The 15,004-nt window shown below is 31.8% G+C and overlaps 1 protein-coding gene across 1 annotated transcript in view; it reads right to left on the reverse strand.

Moving 5' to 3' along the window:
• LOC129968172 (trithorax group protein osa-like) overlaps positions 1 to 15,004 on the reverse strand; it is a 128,837-nt gene that overhangs the window by 85,696 nt on the left and 28,137 nt on the right. The window contains exon 2 of the mRNA XM_056082009.1: positions 1,740 to 1,888. Coding sequence (XP_055937984.1) covers positions 1,740 to 1,888 — 149 coding nt within the window. The remainder of the gene's footprint in view (positions 1 to 1,739; positions 1,889 to 15,004) is intronic.

Here is a 15,004-nt window from a genome sequence, read left to right on the forward strand (position 1 = left end):
GCAATTAAGTGAAGGTATTAAAAGGCAAAAAAATCACTTGGAAATGCGTCAATATCTCATGAATGAAATAACAATAAATGCCTCGAATAAAAAGCGACATTCAGTTAGGAAGCTAAATAAATTCGCAAATCAAGAAGTTAAAATGGCCAGTTCCCTTACAGTTCTGTTTGTTTTTTAACGGACACAATTCCTTTGAAATATTATAGCGAAAATATGCATAAAAATGACGGTATATAATATTTTTCTATGCGATGTGGAAACACATAACATAACGTCATCCTGTACCCCGGGGCTTATACCACTTATCTAACCAGTTGTATGAGCATAAGATGGAAAAAAAGAAGATAAAAGAAAGAAAGAAGACAAACAATCCAGGGATCTCCAGAGAGAACCCCATCGGTGTCAAATCCTACACGACTGTATTTAATGCTTTGGCGAAATAATAACTAAATGGAGGGGACAAGAATTCGGCAATGGGTTGACCTTACAGGGAAATGAGATTACTAATTTAAAAAGAGAAAAAAGGAAAATAAATTGATAAATTACATTATGAATAAGCATATAAACTAACATTGTAGAGTCAGAAATCTGTAGCGTCCGTCTGGGTCCTGTGGTTTTGATTTCCTTCGTGAAAACTTGGTTCTGTAGAGTATTGCAATTTTGAGGGAATAATATCGATTTTGACAAGTGGCATTTTCGTCTTGGCTATTGTGCTGTCTTGAAGAGGTCTTGGTATTTATGAATATGATTTACTATGGGGTTGATCTTGCCACGGGAAAGGGTATTCGATGCAACTCTCCTGTACCATTCTTCCTTGAGACTTGTTTCTGCCTTTCTCATGTGCCTTGAGAGAATCAATAAGCCCTCAATGGCATAGTAAATTAGGGAACCTATCTCCCCACAACTACAACAAGGAGAGTTGGCCAGATAGAACCTGTGTAGGTATGTCGGGAATGGGCCATGTCCAGTGAAGAAAAGGACATCTGCTCTGTTCCAGTTGGCGCGTGGAGAGAAACTTTTGGTATTATATTGAATGTGGGCCCGACCTGTTTCGCCTTCTTCCCCTTCCTTTTGCCATTTTGTCATCATCTCGGTTTAAAAGGGAAGCACATGTGTAAACAGATAATTTTATTTATATTTTTGTCCATTTTGAAGAAACTCGAGAGCTATTTGGGGACGACCTGGTATCTTGAGCTACGGTCATAAAACAAGGACAGCACTTGAGCAGGCACATCCTACCTCACACAGTAGTCCGATGTCATTTAATCCATGACGTGGTCAAAATTTAACGTGCACAAGGTGTACATGCACGGAAGGACTATAGTAAAGTCGGGATTCGAATCCGGAACCCTCTAACTTCAATATCAAGGGGAAAAACATTACATTATCCTGGTCTTTATAGACATGTAAATAAAAATAATTGTTAAACATAAAGATGCACGTTTTGGATTTAATCATTATGATGGTTAAAAAAATAAATATAATGATGCCTTTTCAAATAGCCTTACAATGCAGAGAAGAATATCAACCCTCCACAATTTTTCGATAGCTTTTTCTAATCCAGTTTAAAAGAGGTTTGTTTGTGTACTTCTACATTACATTTCAAATTTTGTACTCTTCTCAAACTCCATTGAATACATAACTCTATAATTAAAATTACCATATCAAAGAATGTCTTAAATTTTTTCAGGTATATTTTATAGTTCTAGAAATCAAGTCGATCATTTTTTTTTTCTTACTTTTTGATAATCACCTCCACAGCATTCCCTGCCTGAGTTATGAGTCTTTGCGCCCTTTGTACAGTCATGGCTTTAGTACTGCGACCAGCCACCTGTAGAACAGCATCCCCAGGACTCATGTAGAAACTGCACATGGTTCCGTCCTCTACCTGGAAAAGGAATTGGATTTTAGTTTACTTATTTTCTGTTATCAATTTTGAATCATTCACAATTAAAAATGATTTGGAGAGGCTTGCTTGGATTCTTGAGTCGCCTATTTAACCCGTTCGATCCTAAAGAGCACGTATGTCCCGAAGATTAGACTTCATTCTCTGTAGAGTAAATAATCCTCCTTTTACATGTGTTATTGCAGAAATATTCATTTTTACAAGGGAATGTCAAATTTTAATCATTTAAAAATCGTATCGAAAGGGTTAAAATTTCCAGCAGTTTTTATATGTAGCATTATTTTTATAGATGTATGGTAGAGCAGATGACACTTTTAGAATAATCTTCAATTTATTTCACCAAGAGAGAATAATAATTTATACATGGAAGCGAAATAGGGATGATTCATTCAGAAAAGAAGATAAATGCAATGTGATAGTAAAATCACTTTAAGGAAAAATTTCTAAGAGATTCTGATAGAGATTTCCTTGACAAATGTCGAATTAAGAAAGGAAATCTTGGGTGTCCTAAAAAAATACTGTAAGCGTTAGGGATTTTTATTCCTTTGCTTACAATGTGAGAATAAAGAGTCAGTAATTCTTTAAAGTGAGAATAAGTAGAAATAATTAACTAAAAAGAAAGTAGAAATAATTAAATAAAAAAGCAGCATTTGGATCAGGAAATAAAATTTTAGAATAAAGTAACATGGACAAATTTAAGATAAGAAAATAGGAAAATAAGATTTAAATTAAGAAATTTTGTCATACACATATATAAAGACAATAAGTAGACTAATTTTTAAATTTTGCAGATGATAAACACTAAATTTGTAATAAATTTACATATAAAAACATTTAAAAATCTTTTTTAAGTCAATGTGGAGTGTTAGATGTTACTTTCCTTTAATGGACAAATTTACATTAAATACCACACTTCACTAACTAGCGATAAATCTTTTTTTAAAGTAAATTTTATAAAAATTAAAACATTTAGATGGAGTTATACAGCAAAAATAACATATTTAATTGGTTTTTAAAATGGTGTTTTAGCAAAATTTTGCAGAAAAAAAATGTTTCAAAGTGCATGTTACGTATGCTCTATTCTAATATTTTTCAGTATGCTATATTTATATTAATGTATTTTTCTATACTTTAGCCTTTCTGCAAAGATTTGCAAAACTGGTAAGCTACGTTATTATTTTACTATTCATTGTTGTTGTTATTCTGTTGTTAACAATCGAGTCATCAGACGCATTGTAAAGAACGTCTTCTAGCACACCTTTATAATTGTACATCTGCAAAGCATAACAGTTTTTACTTTCTTGTATGCGAAGTGTGGAGAAAGCATTGTAACCGTCGAAAAATTACAGCCCCAGATTTTGACGAAGCCCCACGTTTCAGACTTTCCTAGATCCGAAAAACACATTTTTGGAATTATGTCTATCTGACTCTCTGTGAAAAGTTCTTTGTCTCAGATGGCTGAAATTTGAATTGAAAGAAATTTGAATCAAATTTGTAAATTTCTCTCCAAAGAATTGAAATCAAATTGGTAAATTTCTCTCCAAAGAATTGAAATCAAATTGGTAAATTTCTCTCCAAAGAATTGAAATCAAATTGGTAAATTTCTCTCCAAAGAATTGAAATCAAATTTGTAAATTTCTCTCCAAAGAATTGAAATCAAATTTGTAAATTTCTCTCCAAAGAATTGAAATCAAATTTGTAAATTTCTCTCCAAAGAATTGAAATCAAATTTGTAAATTTCTCTCCAAAGAATTGAAATCAAATTTGTAAATTTCTCTCCAAAGAATTGAAATCAAATTTGTAAATTTCTCTCCAAAGAATTGAAATCAAATTTGTAAATTTCTCTCCAAAGAATTGAAATCAAATTTGTAAATTTCTCTCCAAAGAATTGAAATCAAATTTGTAAATTTCTCTCCAAAGAATTGAAATCAAATTGGTAAATTTCTCTCCAAAGAATTGAAATCAAATTGGTAAATTTCTCTCCAAAGAATTGAAATCAAATTGGTAAATTTCTCTCCAAAGAATTGAAATCAAATTGGTAAATTTCTCTCCCATTTTGAACGAAATCCATTCGCAGAAAGTCTATATAGCTGTTCAAGTGCAAATGAAGTCGATAACTACTTAAAGAAAATTTGATGCATACGTTTGACATTTAAAATATAGATATTTTATCAAATTTTGAATCAAATCCATCAAACTGTTGACCATCTGCAGGCCCGTATTTTCTCATGCATGTAAACGTAATAACTGAAACGCTACGACTTAAATCGATGAAACTTGGTTTGGACCTGTAGCTTTAGTTTAAAAATAGCGTAACTTTAGCGTGACTGTAACTGTAGCTTTTGTCTAGCGTTTGGTGTCGATCGGCCGACAAAAAGACGTCAAAAGTACATATTCTAGAGTAAGTAAGGTGATTCAGTAAAGATGCTCGATTTACGCAAAAAAACACCCAAAAATCTATATTTCGTAACCAGTGTTCACCAATGCCATATAAGATATTCGCGATCCAACGCAAGATTTATAATTTTGCGGAGAAAGAAGGATAAGTCTTTTATTGAAGAGAATTCGAGAAAGTTTTTTTTTGGGGGGGGGAGGAATACTCCCTCTGGTTTTAAAATTTTAGCATATACTGATTATTTTTTACACTAATATTTTCAAACACAAAATTTGATCTTAAAAGACTGTCTTCATTTTAAATTGATCCAAATACGAAAGGTTGATATTTTCAGCAAATACACTATCCATTAGTTTATGATTTCAGCTAGTTAACATGATTTGGCAGCAGAAACCCATCCAAACACACCACACAATCCATAAAACACGCAGAAACCTTAAAATACAGTTAAATATGTAACTGTATTTAACATTCTTAATAATTTATTTATTTATTAGTAATTTTTCCCCAGAAAATATCAGTTTAATTTTGAATGATACATTTCGTTAATTTAAACCCATATTTCAATAGTGAAGTCAAAATCTATAAAATACCAATCGATTCCAAACAGCTTAATTATGACAAAAATGATAAGATATAACTATATTCTATTTTATAATTAAATCCTTTTGAATTATTAAACTAACTCTTTGCAACTTTTACCCTAAGTAATCCGATGTATAATTGTTAACCTAATACAAGAACATATTTATTGTTCCGAAAGATAAATATAGATAAAATTGTTTTAAATTGAATTACCCCGAAAAAAAATAATCTACATCTTCTTACCCCTCTGTAGATATCTTTAAAAATCAAAATTAAAAATAAATAAAACGTCAAATGATGCACTGTCCTGAATGGTGTCCAAAGGAGACATAAGAATATAAAAGATTAAATATACACTTTCAAATAATCTTATTATTAAAGCTTGGTTAATAATCTTGGTCTCGGTAATTATTTACAAGTAATGAGTAAAATTATCATCTGAAACAGAAAATCAAATTTTCATTGTCATTATTTCCCTAATGATTTTAAAATGGCATTAGCCTGACCACAAAGGAAATGATAGCTTCTGCTAAAATGAGAAGTCTTTAATGGGCCACTTTCACTTGATGGCCGATTTGTACTGACGAAACTGAATTGAGAAGTGTTGCAATATACTCGATTTACATCCAAACAGACAATAAGGTAATTGTTCCCAGATATAGGCCAAGCTTTACGGTATTTCATTTCCCACAACATTTAGTTGTAATGATTTTGTCCTTCATATTCAATTGTCATTCGTTCAAACATTCAATTATTTTTCTAGATAAATATTCTACTGTTCACTTATTGCACGTCTCAGCATTCAATTTCCAAGCATCCAACGCCAGATTTCAGTATTTTGTATCATCTGTTGACGAACTCAAATATGAATGGTTTCTCTTGTTCTTAAATTCATCAATTCATAATGTATTATTTCATAAAATTTCAATAATATTTATTCAAAAGAAGGTATTTTTACTTTCAGCCATCTCACGCAATTTTATTTGAGTCAAAACACACTCAAAAATTAAATCTCTTCGACAAAATTGGTTCTTCTAGAATTATCGAAAAAGAAAAGTTTTACGTACGATTACATACGACTGAGCGCGGTTAAAGAACCTAAAAATACGTTCTACTGGTTTATGTCTCCAAAAGGGGAGGGTAGAGAAAATATCTGTGCGCCGGCTCATATTATATATCCATTCCCCATCCCACCCCTCTCGCTGTCACTAGGGTTGGACTGAAAGCTTTCTTAGCTGCCCTATAGTACGGATTTTGTCAAACAAAGATGAAGGTCAAATAATAGAAGACCTGAAAGCGCTCCCTTCAGAACCAGGAATGCACATCTGCATATAAAATGAATGCTCAGCTGGGCGTGGAACATCATCTCGCACGAGTCTGAGTCATCATATGCATTACGCGAGTCATCTTCTCTTCTTGAAGTACAATATATTTCTGACGACCATGTTCCTTGAACTACTCTTTGGATTATATCAGGTATATAGGATGCTGGGAGTTTAGTTTTAGTTTAGTTATATTAACGTCCCGTTTTAAAGCAACACTAGGGCTATTTTGAAAAGAGACCAAAATTTAGATGAATAGACTGCCTGGAAAAGTAATGAAAACTTTTCAAGTGATAAATTCAAAAACCTTAGCTGAGAACAGGAAAGCATGGAATGGAATTCTGAGGAAGTTCAGGGCCCGTCAGGGAAGAATTTAAGAAAAACAGAGCTTTCGAAGGGTTTAAACTGCATTTTGTCCCAGCAAAATTCTGGGGAGGAAATTTGATCAGAAAAGGAAGATATAACAGTCTCAACGGAAGACCATCTTTCCAGTGAAATAAGGGAGATACTGAAATCGTGAGATCGTACTTTGAAAAGCATCACCGTGATAAGGCAGTAGCTATCACGGTGATTCATATACGGACTGTTATATCTCATTTCGGCCAAATTTTGAAGGTAGCCAAAAAACATACGTCTTTAAACAACTTTCTTGCAAAAAAACCATTCATTACAAATAATAAATTACATTATTATAAATGTGAGTATTTTTTGCGGTATGGAACGCATTGTCCTATTTTCAGTGGAGAAAATTGTTTCGTTTAACGATGGCTTCACATTATGAGTAAGACTCGGGAAATGAATTATTCTGGTGAATTTAAATATCATTAAATACATAATCCCTAACTGTTTGTCATCTGATCATCATCTTGATGATACCATCTGGTGATGGCCATCTAACGGAAAGTCCTTCATGCAATCATCATAAGCCATCTATTATTTGAAGCTGTGGTTTTCGAAACCGCAATGCTTTTTTTCACGCATAAAATTAGAATAAAAGTTCCTTCACTTTTCTTGCCGCGGCATATTCCACATCTTTCCAAAAGATGCTATTGCCTGCGGCGATTCTAAATGCGTGACTAAAGCTAGTTAAATAAAGGAAGCCGGGAAATAATTTTCAGATTAAATACTTGTAATTATGCTCAGGATTTTACAATTCATTATAATTTTATAGAAACTTCCGCTGGATTTTACGGCTAAATTATAGAATTTCCGAGATTTTTCTTGACAAGAAAAAGCTCGGAAAGTAGTACCAAATCTGCATATCATTTGATCAACAGCAACATAACACGTTCTTGCTGATGCCCCTTCCCCCCCCCCCACGCACAATGTTTAAAAATTTTATTGACACCTATGCTTAAAATTTTCCTTTGGAATTAATATAATTTCCTACTTCATCTTGACAACTGCTTTTTATATTTGGAGTCTGACTTGATTACAAGAATTAGTTGTAAACATTTGTGTCGATTCTATAACTTCATTTCTGAAGCATTAAATAAATACATTTTTCTATTAAAAGAACACCAGCTTTTTCCATCTGAAAACTAACATTTTTCGACCTAAAGTCTGCTAATTTATTCATGCTATTATATTATTATATGCTAATAAATTCATGATCTAGCAAACTTCATTTTCTTAATGTCTGGAAAGCCGAGATGGCTTCAACGTAAGGTCTGGATGTAAAGACCAAATGGCTCCCATTTCGACATCCAACAAAATTTCATTTTTCTAGCTTTTCACACTTTATAATTATAGTGCTTATTCGTAATCAAACATCCAGAAAGATTTTTTTTTAACTACATTTCATTCAAAATTTGATGGAAATGTATAAACTTCATATACCAATTTTTATCCGTTTAGTTTAAAGCGTTTTTTAAATTATCATTTTCAAGGATGGAAAGATACAATTCCAAAAATATATTTTTTGAATTGAGAAAAGTTCAGATTCTTCAAAATTTGGTGTTTGAATTTTTTGATTATTAAAGTACTTTCTCTTTGTATACTGAGCGCACAAGAAAAAAAATATATACAAATTGAATCAAAAGAAAGTAGTCATATGCAACTTTTCCCGATTGCTTTGAATAAGACTTTTCAGTAAGTTTCAAAAACAACAAGGAAAACTCCAGCAAAGTCAAAAAAGACAAGCGACAAATTATTGAAATGCATTCATCGAAATTTTCATGTTCTGAACGAGACACTTTCGATAAGTCACCCATTTATTCCGCATATTCCCAGAAACACTCTGGTCGCACGATATTGCTTCGACTTCGTCTGCGACGTCACATCTCTCTCACGTGTCGAATTTCAACCTCCGCACAGTGGCAGACAGAAGCGGAAAAGATTAACCGTCTCCTCGAAATCCGATCTGCATCATTTTTTAATTCTGCCAGTCATTAGTGCCTTTGATATGCGGATCAAATTACTCACACTGCATTTCCATCAGTGGAAACACGTGTTCTCTTCTTCCAGTTAAGAGGGAAATAACCTTTCACGTTGTCATGGAAACATTTTTTTTTTATATAAATTTTTCTCATTGTGCACAAAGTAGACAGTAGTATATTTCACTCTACGTTCTTTCTTCAGCCTTGCAGCATTGAAAGATTTGCATAAAAATTATCAACAAGATTTTTTGATAAACTGGACAGAAGCGACAACATCGCTTTTAAAGAAAATTGATCTGTATGACTCCATATAAATCCATATATAAGGTATAATTTTTACCACACTTACATGACTCTGGACCGATTTTGCCGAGAAACATCTTACGTAAAATTCTGCCTTTTAATTCCTCTTTCTCGAAATATTATTAATATTTATATTATTTCTCAATTTATCTGCTAGTCACCTTCATAATACACAACCACTTGCTAAGTAATCCCAATGCCATGTCAATAACCAAATAATTTCATGTGTCCGGAGGTTAAGAACTTCAAATTGAAGCACTCCACGTTTCATTCCTCAAATCGCCAAATGCAACAAATTTAGAAATTTGAATTATTACAATTCTTGAAAGGGAAAATGTAATAGCTTATTTTTTCTGAATTTCTGTACAATGTGGACAGAGTATAGAGTGAAATATATTTCACTCTATACTCTTGCTTCAATTTTGCTGCAGTAAAAAAGATTTGCATAAAAAATCTGCCATCATGATTCTTTGATCAATTGGCCAAAAGCAACAACATCGCTTTTAAAGAAATTGAACTCCAAGTCAATCCGTATATAAAGTCTAATTTTTGCTTTATCACACCAACAGGACTCTGGACCGATTTTGCCGAAAAGCATCTTACGAAAAGTTTCACCTTTTAATTCTCTCTCTCGAAATATTATTAATATTTATAACACTACCTTAATGTAACTGCTAGCCACTTTCTTCATACACAATCATTTGCTAAGTATTTTCAATGTCCCTATCATTTGTTATGAATGGAGGTTATGAACTTTGAGTTCAAGCACTCCGCCTGCCACCAATGAAACAGACAAATGCAGTAGGCTTTGGAACTTGAATTACTACTATTCTTGAAAGATAAAACTTAACGACTCAGTTTTTTGAATTTCATTCAAAGATGCTTTGAAGTATTGTTTCAAATGTGGCTAGAAGGATACGGTATTAGACAAAATCTAAAATATATATCAAATAAATAAGAAACATTAAAAATTCACAAAAAGAGAAGAAAAATAATAAAATAATCTTCATTATTTTTTTTTCTTTAATCTTATTCATCTACATGTTCCATAAGAATATTCTATCTTCAACAGGCATTCGAAAGGAGAATCCTTCCAATATAAACTCTTTGAAAAACAAAAATATTTTTTTCTAAACTTGAAGTGAAGTTTTTCGATAAGTTAAAACTGGAAAAATCCACAAAACCTTCTGTTCTATTTCGGGTCAATTTTTGATCCGAATGGAAAATCGAAAATTACAACCATACTAAATAATCCGAGTCCACTTTATATGCAGCGCAAGGAAAGAATAATTCACTTGTGTTAAAAGTAATTTAAGAATAAAATCTAGTTCATGTATTTTGAAATGAACTATTCATACATAAATTTAATCATGAGCAAAGAAGGTTCAGAATTTTTCTAACTAATATCGTAAAAGAAAATACAGTGAACCCGTTTTACAGCGATTATCCTCGTTTGTAGCAAAATCGACCGTTCAGAGGGAGTAAAAAAATGGTACTATTGTGTTTCTCAGATACAATCTTTTCAAACTTTTTTTTTTTTTTTTTACAATTTTGTTCCTTAATAGATTTGTCAATAATTGAAGATAAATAATATCAGTTTTACCTAAAGTCTGTAAACCACTTAACTGTTTTGCCCGAGTGCCAAACGTGCATCGATTTATCGAATGTTGATAGTAGTAAGCAAAAGAACCCATTCATAACGATTATAATTCAATATTAAAATTACTTCGAATACATAAATAAGTCAAGTATTCAATAGATTTCCATTTGAATCAAAATAAGAAAATATTCCCCAAATAGAAATTGCCATCTTATTAGGTAACAAAGAAAATGAAACAGTTAAGTGGTTAAGCTAATGATAAATGAGAAAGCATATCTTTTCTGATTTGATTCGAACACCAACTATTTTCTTCTGATCAGGACACAGATTTATTTACTCGGTTTATTACTAAGAAAATTTTATTTAGGATACAGATTAGATGGCATTTGCAAGAGTATAAGGATAAGAATTATAAAACTCTAGCATGTTTAAACCAATAGTACACCGAAGTGCTCAACAAAGAAACTCTGGGCGGAAAGAGGACAGTCGTTTATACTTTTACATTTTTATCTTTTGTTTTAATATACAATGTATAAGTGAGTGTCGATAACAAGAGAAAAAAAATACCAAATGAATTTAATTAAAACAGATTTCAAAATCAATCTATTATTAGTGTTCTAGGGAATTTATGCTTCATTTTAACTGGTTTTTGCTTTTAAATTCTTAGCTCTATAACATTAATATTAGAGAGCTCCAAGATGTACTTTCCAAATTTTCTACCAGATGACGGCACTAGTATGTAATCAAAATCTAATTTCATTAATCAATTAACCGATATTTTAAATCCGAAAATATAATTGTAACCGAAAGTTGTTACGGTGAATCTAAAAATATATGATGACTGTATGTTGTATCCATAAAAATATTACCTAATATTGTTATGGAGACAATATAGAATTTTCGAATTTCGCACACTTACGTACCAAATTTCGAAACTCTAACACGTTAGAAAAATGAGTGGAAAATCGATTACACACATGAAATAAGTTAACTTAAATAAAAATGTTTAAAACAGAAACATGATAATTGGTACTTTTAATAATTACTCTGTAGTTGTTTCTAAAGGCATTTGTCATAGGCAAGTCCATTGACTTTAAAAGTCAATGATTTTAAGCCAAGAGTGCGTCTCTTGTTTTTTCGATGGTGCCATCTAGGGCCAATAGTACGACTTAGTTACACACAAGTTACAACCCTTTTTACGAGGCGGACTTCATCCATGAATGTCATTTACTCATCCATAGAGCGTAGTTTAGACCTGAATCAGAGAACGTTCACCCCTGATCCAGTACCCCCAGTGGTATTACTCTCGACATGGAGGACTTTGTGATCACGACAGAGTTATACGTGCGCCAACCACCACACACACGGAGAGTTTTCGGCCGGCGGGGTTCGAACTCGCAACCCAAGGGAGGCGAATCCAACACCCTACCAACCAGGCTATCCCGGCCTAATAATTACCCTAAACAGAATGTGTTAAATTATATTCCATTATTCATGTTCATTTCTATTCTATGTTCAGTTGTTCTTTGTGTACATTTCTCATGTACAGAATCGAGTAAAAGAATAATTCTTCATTAAAAATGTAATACTAATTGAGAGATAATTGGCAGAGATAATCTGTCGTGATTTCATTCCATAATGAATTATTACATGACTGTTACAGCTTTGATAAACAACTCTAAATCCCAATTTAAGTTATCAAAATTCAAGCTGGCATATATAACTTACGATATTCCTATCAAATTAAAAAAAACTTTAAATAATGTCCTGTTAAGAAAACTAGAACACTTTCAGGCGAGATGTAAAATGTAAAGACTTAGAAACAGAAAGCTCGAATAACTTCTCTACTTTACAATAGCAGAAATAAATCAGAAAAATTTCTCATCCATCCAGACGAATTAAAAGAGCAAAAGATTAAGTGAGTTGTGTTTTGAGAAATACGAGGCGTTTTTGCTTAGTTATTCATCGGGAGCAAAATTGTGAAAAGGTCGTCAACCTCATACTCTTGAGCTACTAGAGAAATATAATTCAGTTGCCAGTGACGTTTCTGTTTTCTTATGTCCGTAAACAATGGTTAAAAATTAAATCAAGAAGAAATTGATTAGCTTATGAAGTGCTTACACATCGCTCGAAATGAAGCTCACGACGTTAAACATTGCATGAAGTCGATTGTTCCATAAGATAACTTCACTTAGCTTATGAAGTGCTTCCATAAGATAACTTTTAAATAAGTCTAATAGAAAAATTTTTTTAAGTACAATTTCATTTGAATGCTTTTAGAAAAGTGTGTTTCTAGAAGTGAATAAAAGATCTTTAATAATGAAAATATTTCTAAAATTTAAATATTATATATATAATATATATATATATATATATATAAAAGCATTATTTTATGTGAAGCAAGATGCAGTTTTGATGACAGTGAAAAGACTTGATTTCACGACGTTGTTTCATTTCATCTTGGCGAAGAAGGCATGATTATTTACAAGAAGGCGCTGACAAGGCACGTTACAAGAAAGCGGCACAAAAGCAGAAGTCGGGAGGAAGCGCGAAATGAATTATCCCTCGTCTTATATAACATAAGATATGGATAGGGAAAATATTTTTTTACAGTGCTAATATATTATTAAGATTCTGATAGGGATTTCTGAGGCGTGTCAATCACATCTAAAGGAAACACAGGGATCTTTTAAAAAGAATGTGCTTACTGGACAGTTTTCTATCCTTTCAAGCGGAGCGTCTGAATGTGTCGGCGTTTAGCCGATTCAGCAATTTTATAAAGTTTCTCTTGAATTAATTAAGTAGAGAAAGTGGAATCGGTTCAAGAAATAAGAGAATGAACTTACTATGGGCTAAATTAATTAGAATTGAAATCAGAGTTTAAAATATCATTTATATATATTAGTCCAAAGTTTGAATACAAAATTATCATAAGCTAAAGTTTTATGAAGCTTTAATCACTTTATCTAATTGAAGTACTACCACCCCAAATTTCCTAGTCCCCCTGGGAGAAGAAATTTACTAGATATAAAAAGTAAAGTGATAACCACACTTTCCTTCAGCACAATTTTCTTATATTAAAAGACAATGGCTTCATTTAAATATAAAGTTTGATAAGAAAAAAGTTGCTGGATATAAAATTTTGTATAAAGGGAAAAGTACCATTTTGTTTTGGCAATAAAAATACTGGATTTTAACAAAAGTGGAATATTTTAAAAAATAACATTCTTCCGAAATAAGAGTCAAACACTGAAAAACGCTGTCGATATAAAATATGGACCGAAAAATATTTTTATTATCCGTATATTTTGGTACGCAAAATCATGCATCAACCCAATCTTAGTCTAAGGCGTTCAGCTGAAATGGTGTTTTTCTTTTATTATTTACAGATATCCACCAAAATAATTTCAACTTCATTGTAGTATTTCTTAACAATTTTTATGCTTTGAAATGTTTAAGTTTTATCGTTTCTAATTGTTACGTAATTGTAAGCTACCATCAATAACAAATTCTATATCTCGTAAATTGATTTGGTGAATTATTGGAATGAATAAACGGTAGAAAATAAGCTTACAACTTCGTCTTAAGTCGAATTATTTTAAGAGTGACATAGTACACCGAGAATGCTAATTTATATGCAAAGTAATTCTGAAACTCACTGTCATTCTTGAGGAGAAGGACTTTATGGAAACCCATAATAACCCATTTTTTCTTCAGATTTTAATCCACGGAGAGGTTACCCTTTTTCTTGATTTTGTTTTCTTATATTTCTCTTGTCTGTACCGACTTATTTTGTAGTGCTTAATATGCGATTATAATGCCTAGTGAAGGAAAATTTAATCACCCAAAACTTTTTATTTGTTCTTTTTTACTTTTTTGTTTATAAAGTATAAGAAAACATTGTAATAATAATAAAAAAATTCGAATTCGAGATTTTGACGAATCTTGACGTTTTAGATCTTTTCGAGTTTGAAAAACACATTTTTTTCATTATATCTGTCTATAAGTCTCTGGTAAAGATAACTAAAAAACCCTTTGAACTAGAGGGATGAAATTTGGTATAGAGACTTTATACAAAATGTGTGAATTTTTAACAAATTTTGAGCAAACGCTATTAAGAGAAAAAATGTCTGTCCGACTGTTCGAATGTAGTTTAACACGATAACTACAAAACGAAGAGAGCTAGATATATAAACATGAAATGATACAGAGATGACGTCAAATGATAATTATATGGTGCACAGATTTAACATGTATATTGTAAAGAACTAAGAAATTTTGAACCAAATCCAGCATGTAGTTGACCATATATCGGTCTGTACTTTCAAAATCATGTAAATGCGATTAAATCAAAAGCACAATGATTTAAATAAAACAGATTCTACATGTGATTTTGTGGCTGCCATTGTGGCTCTGTGCCAAATTTTAGTTTCATTCGGTAGGGGAAAAATCCGTTTAAAATATAAATTCTGTTTTCGGACACTATTAACCACATGTCAAGGATTGATCGCCAAA

This window comes from Argiope bruennichi, chromosome 5 (genome assembly GCF_947563725.1).
Source record: "Argiope bruennichi chromosome 5, qqArgBrue1.1, whole genome shotgun sequence".
Lineage (NCBI taxonomy): Eukaryota > Metazoa > Arthropoda > Arachnida > Araneae > Araneidae > Argiope > Argiope bruennichi.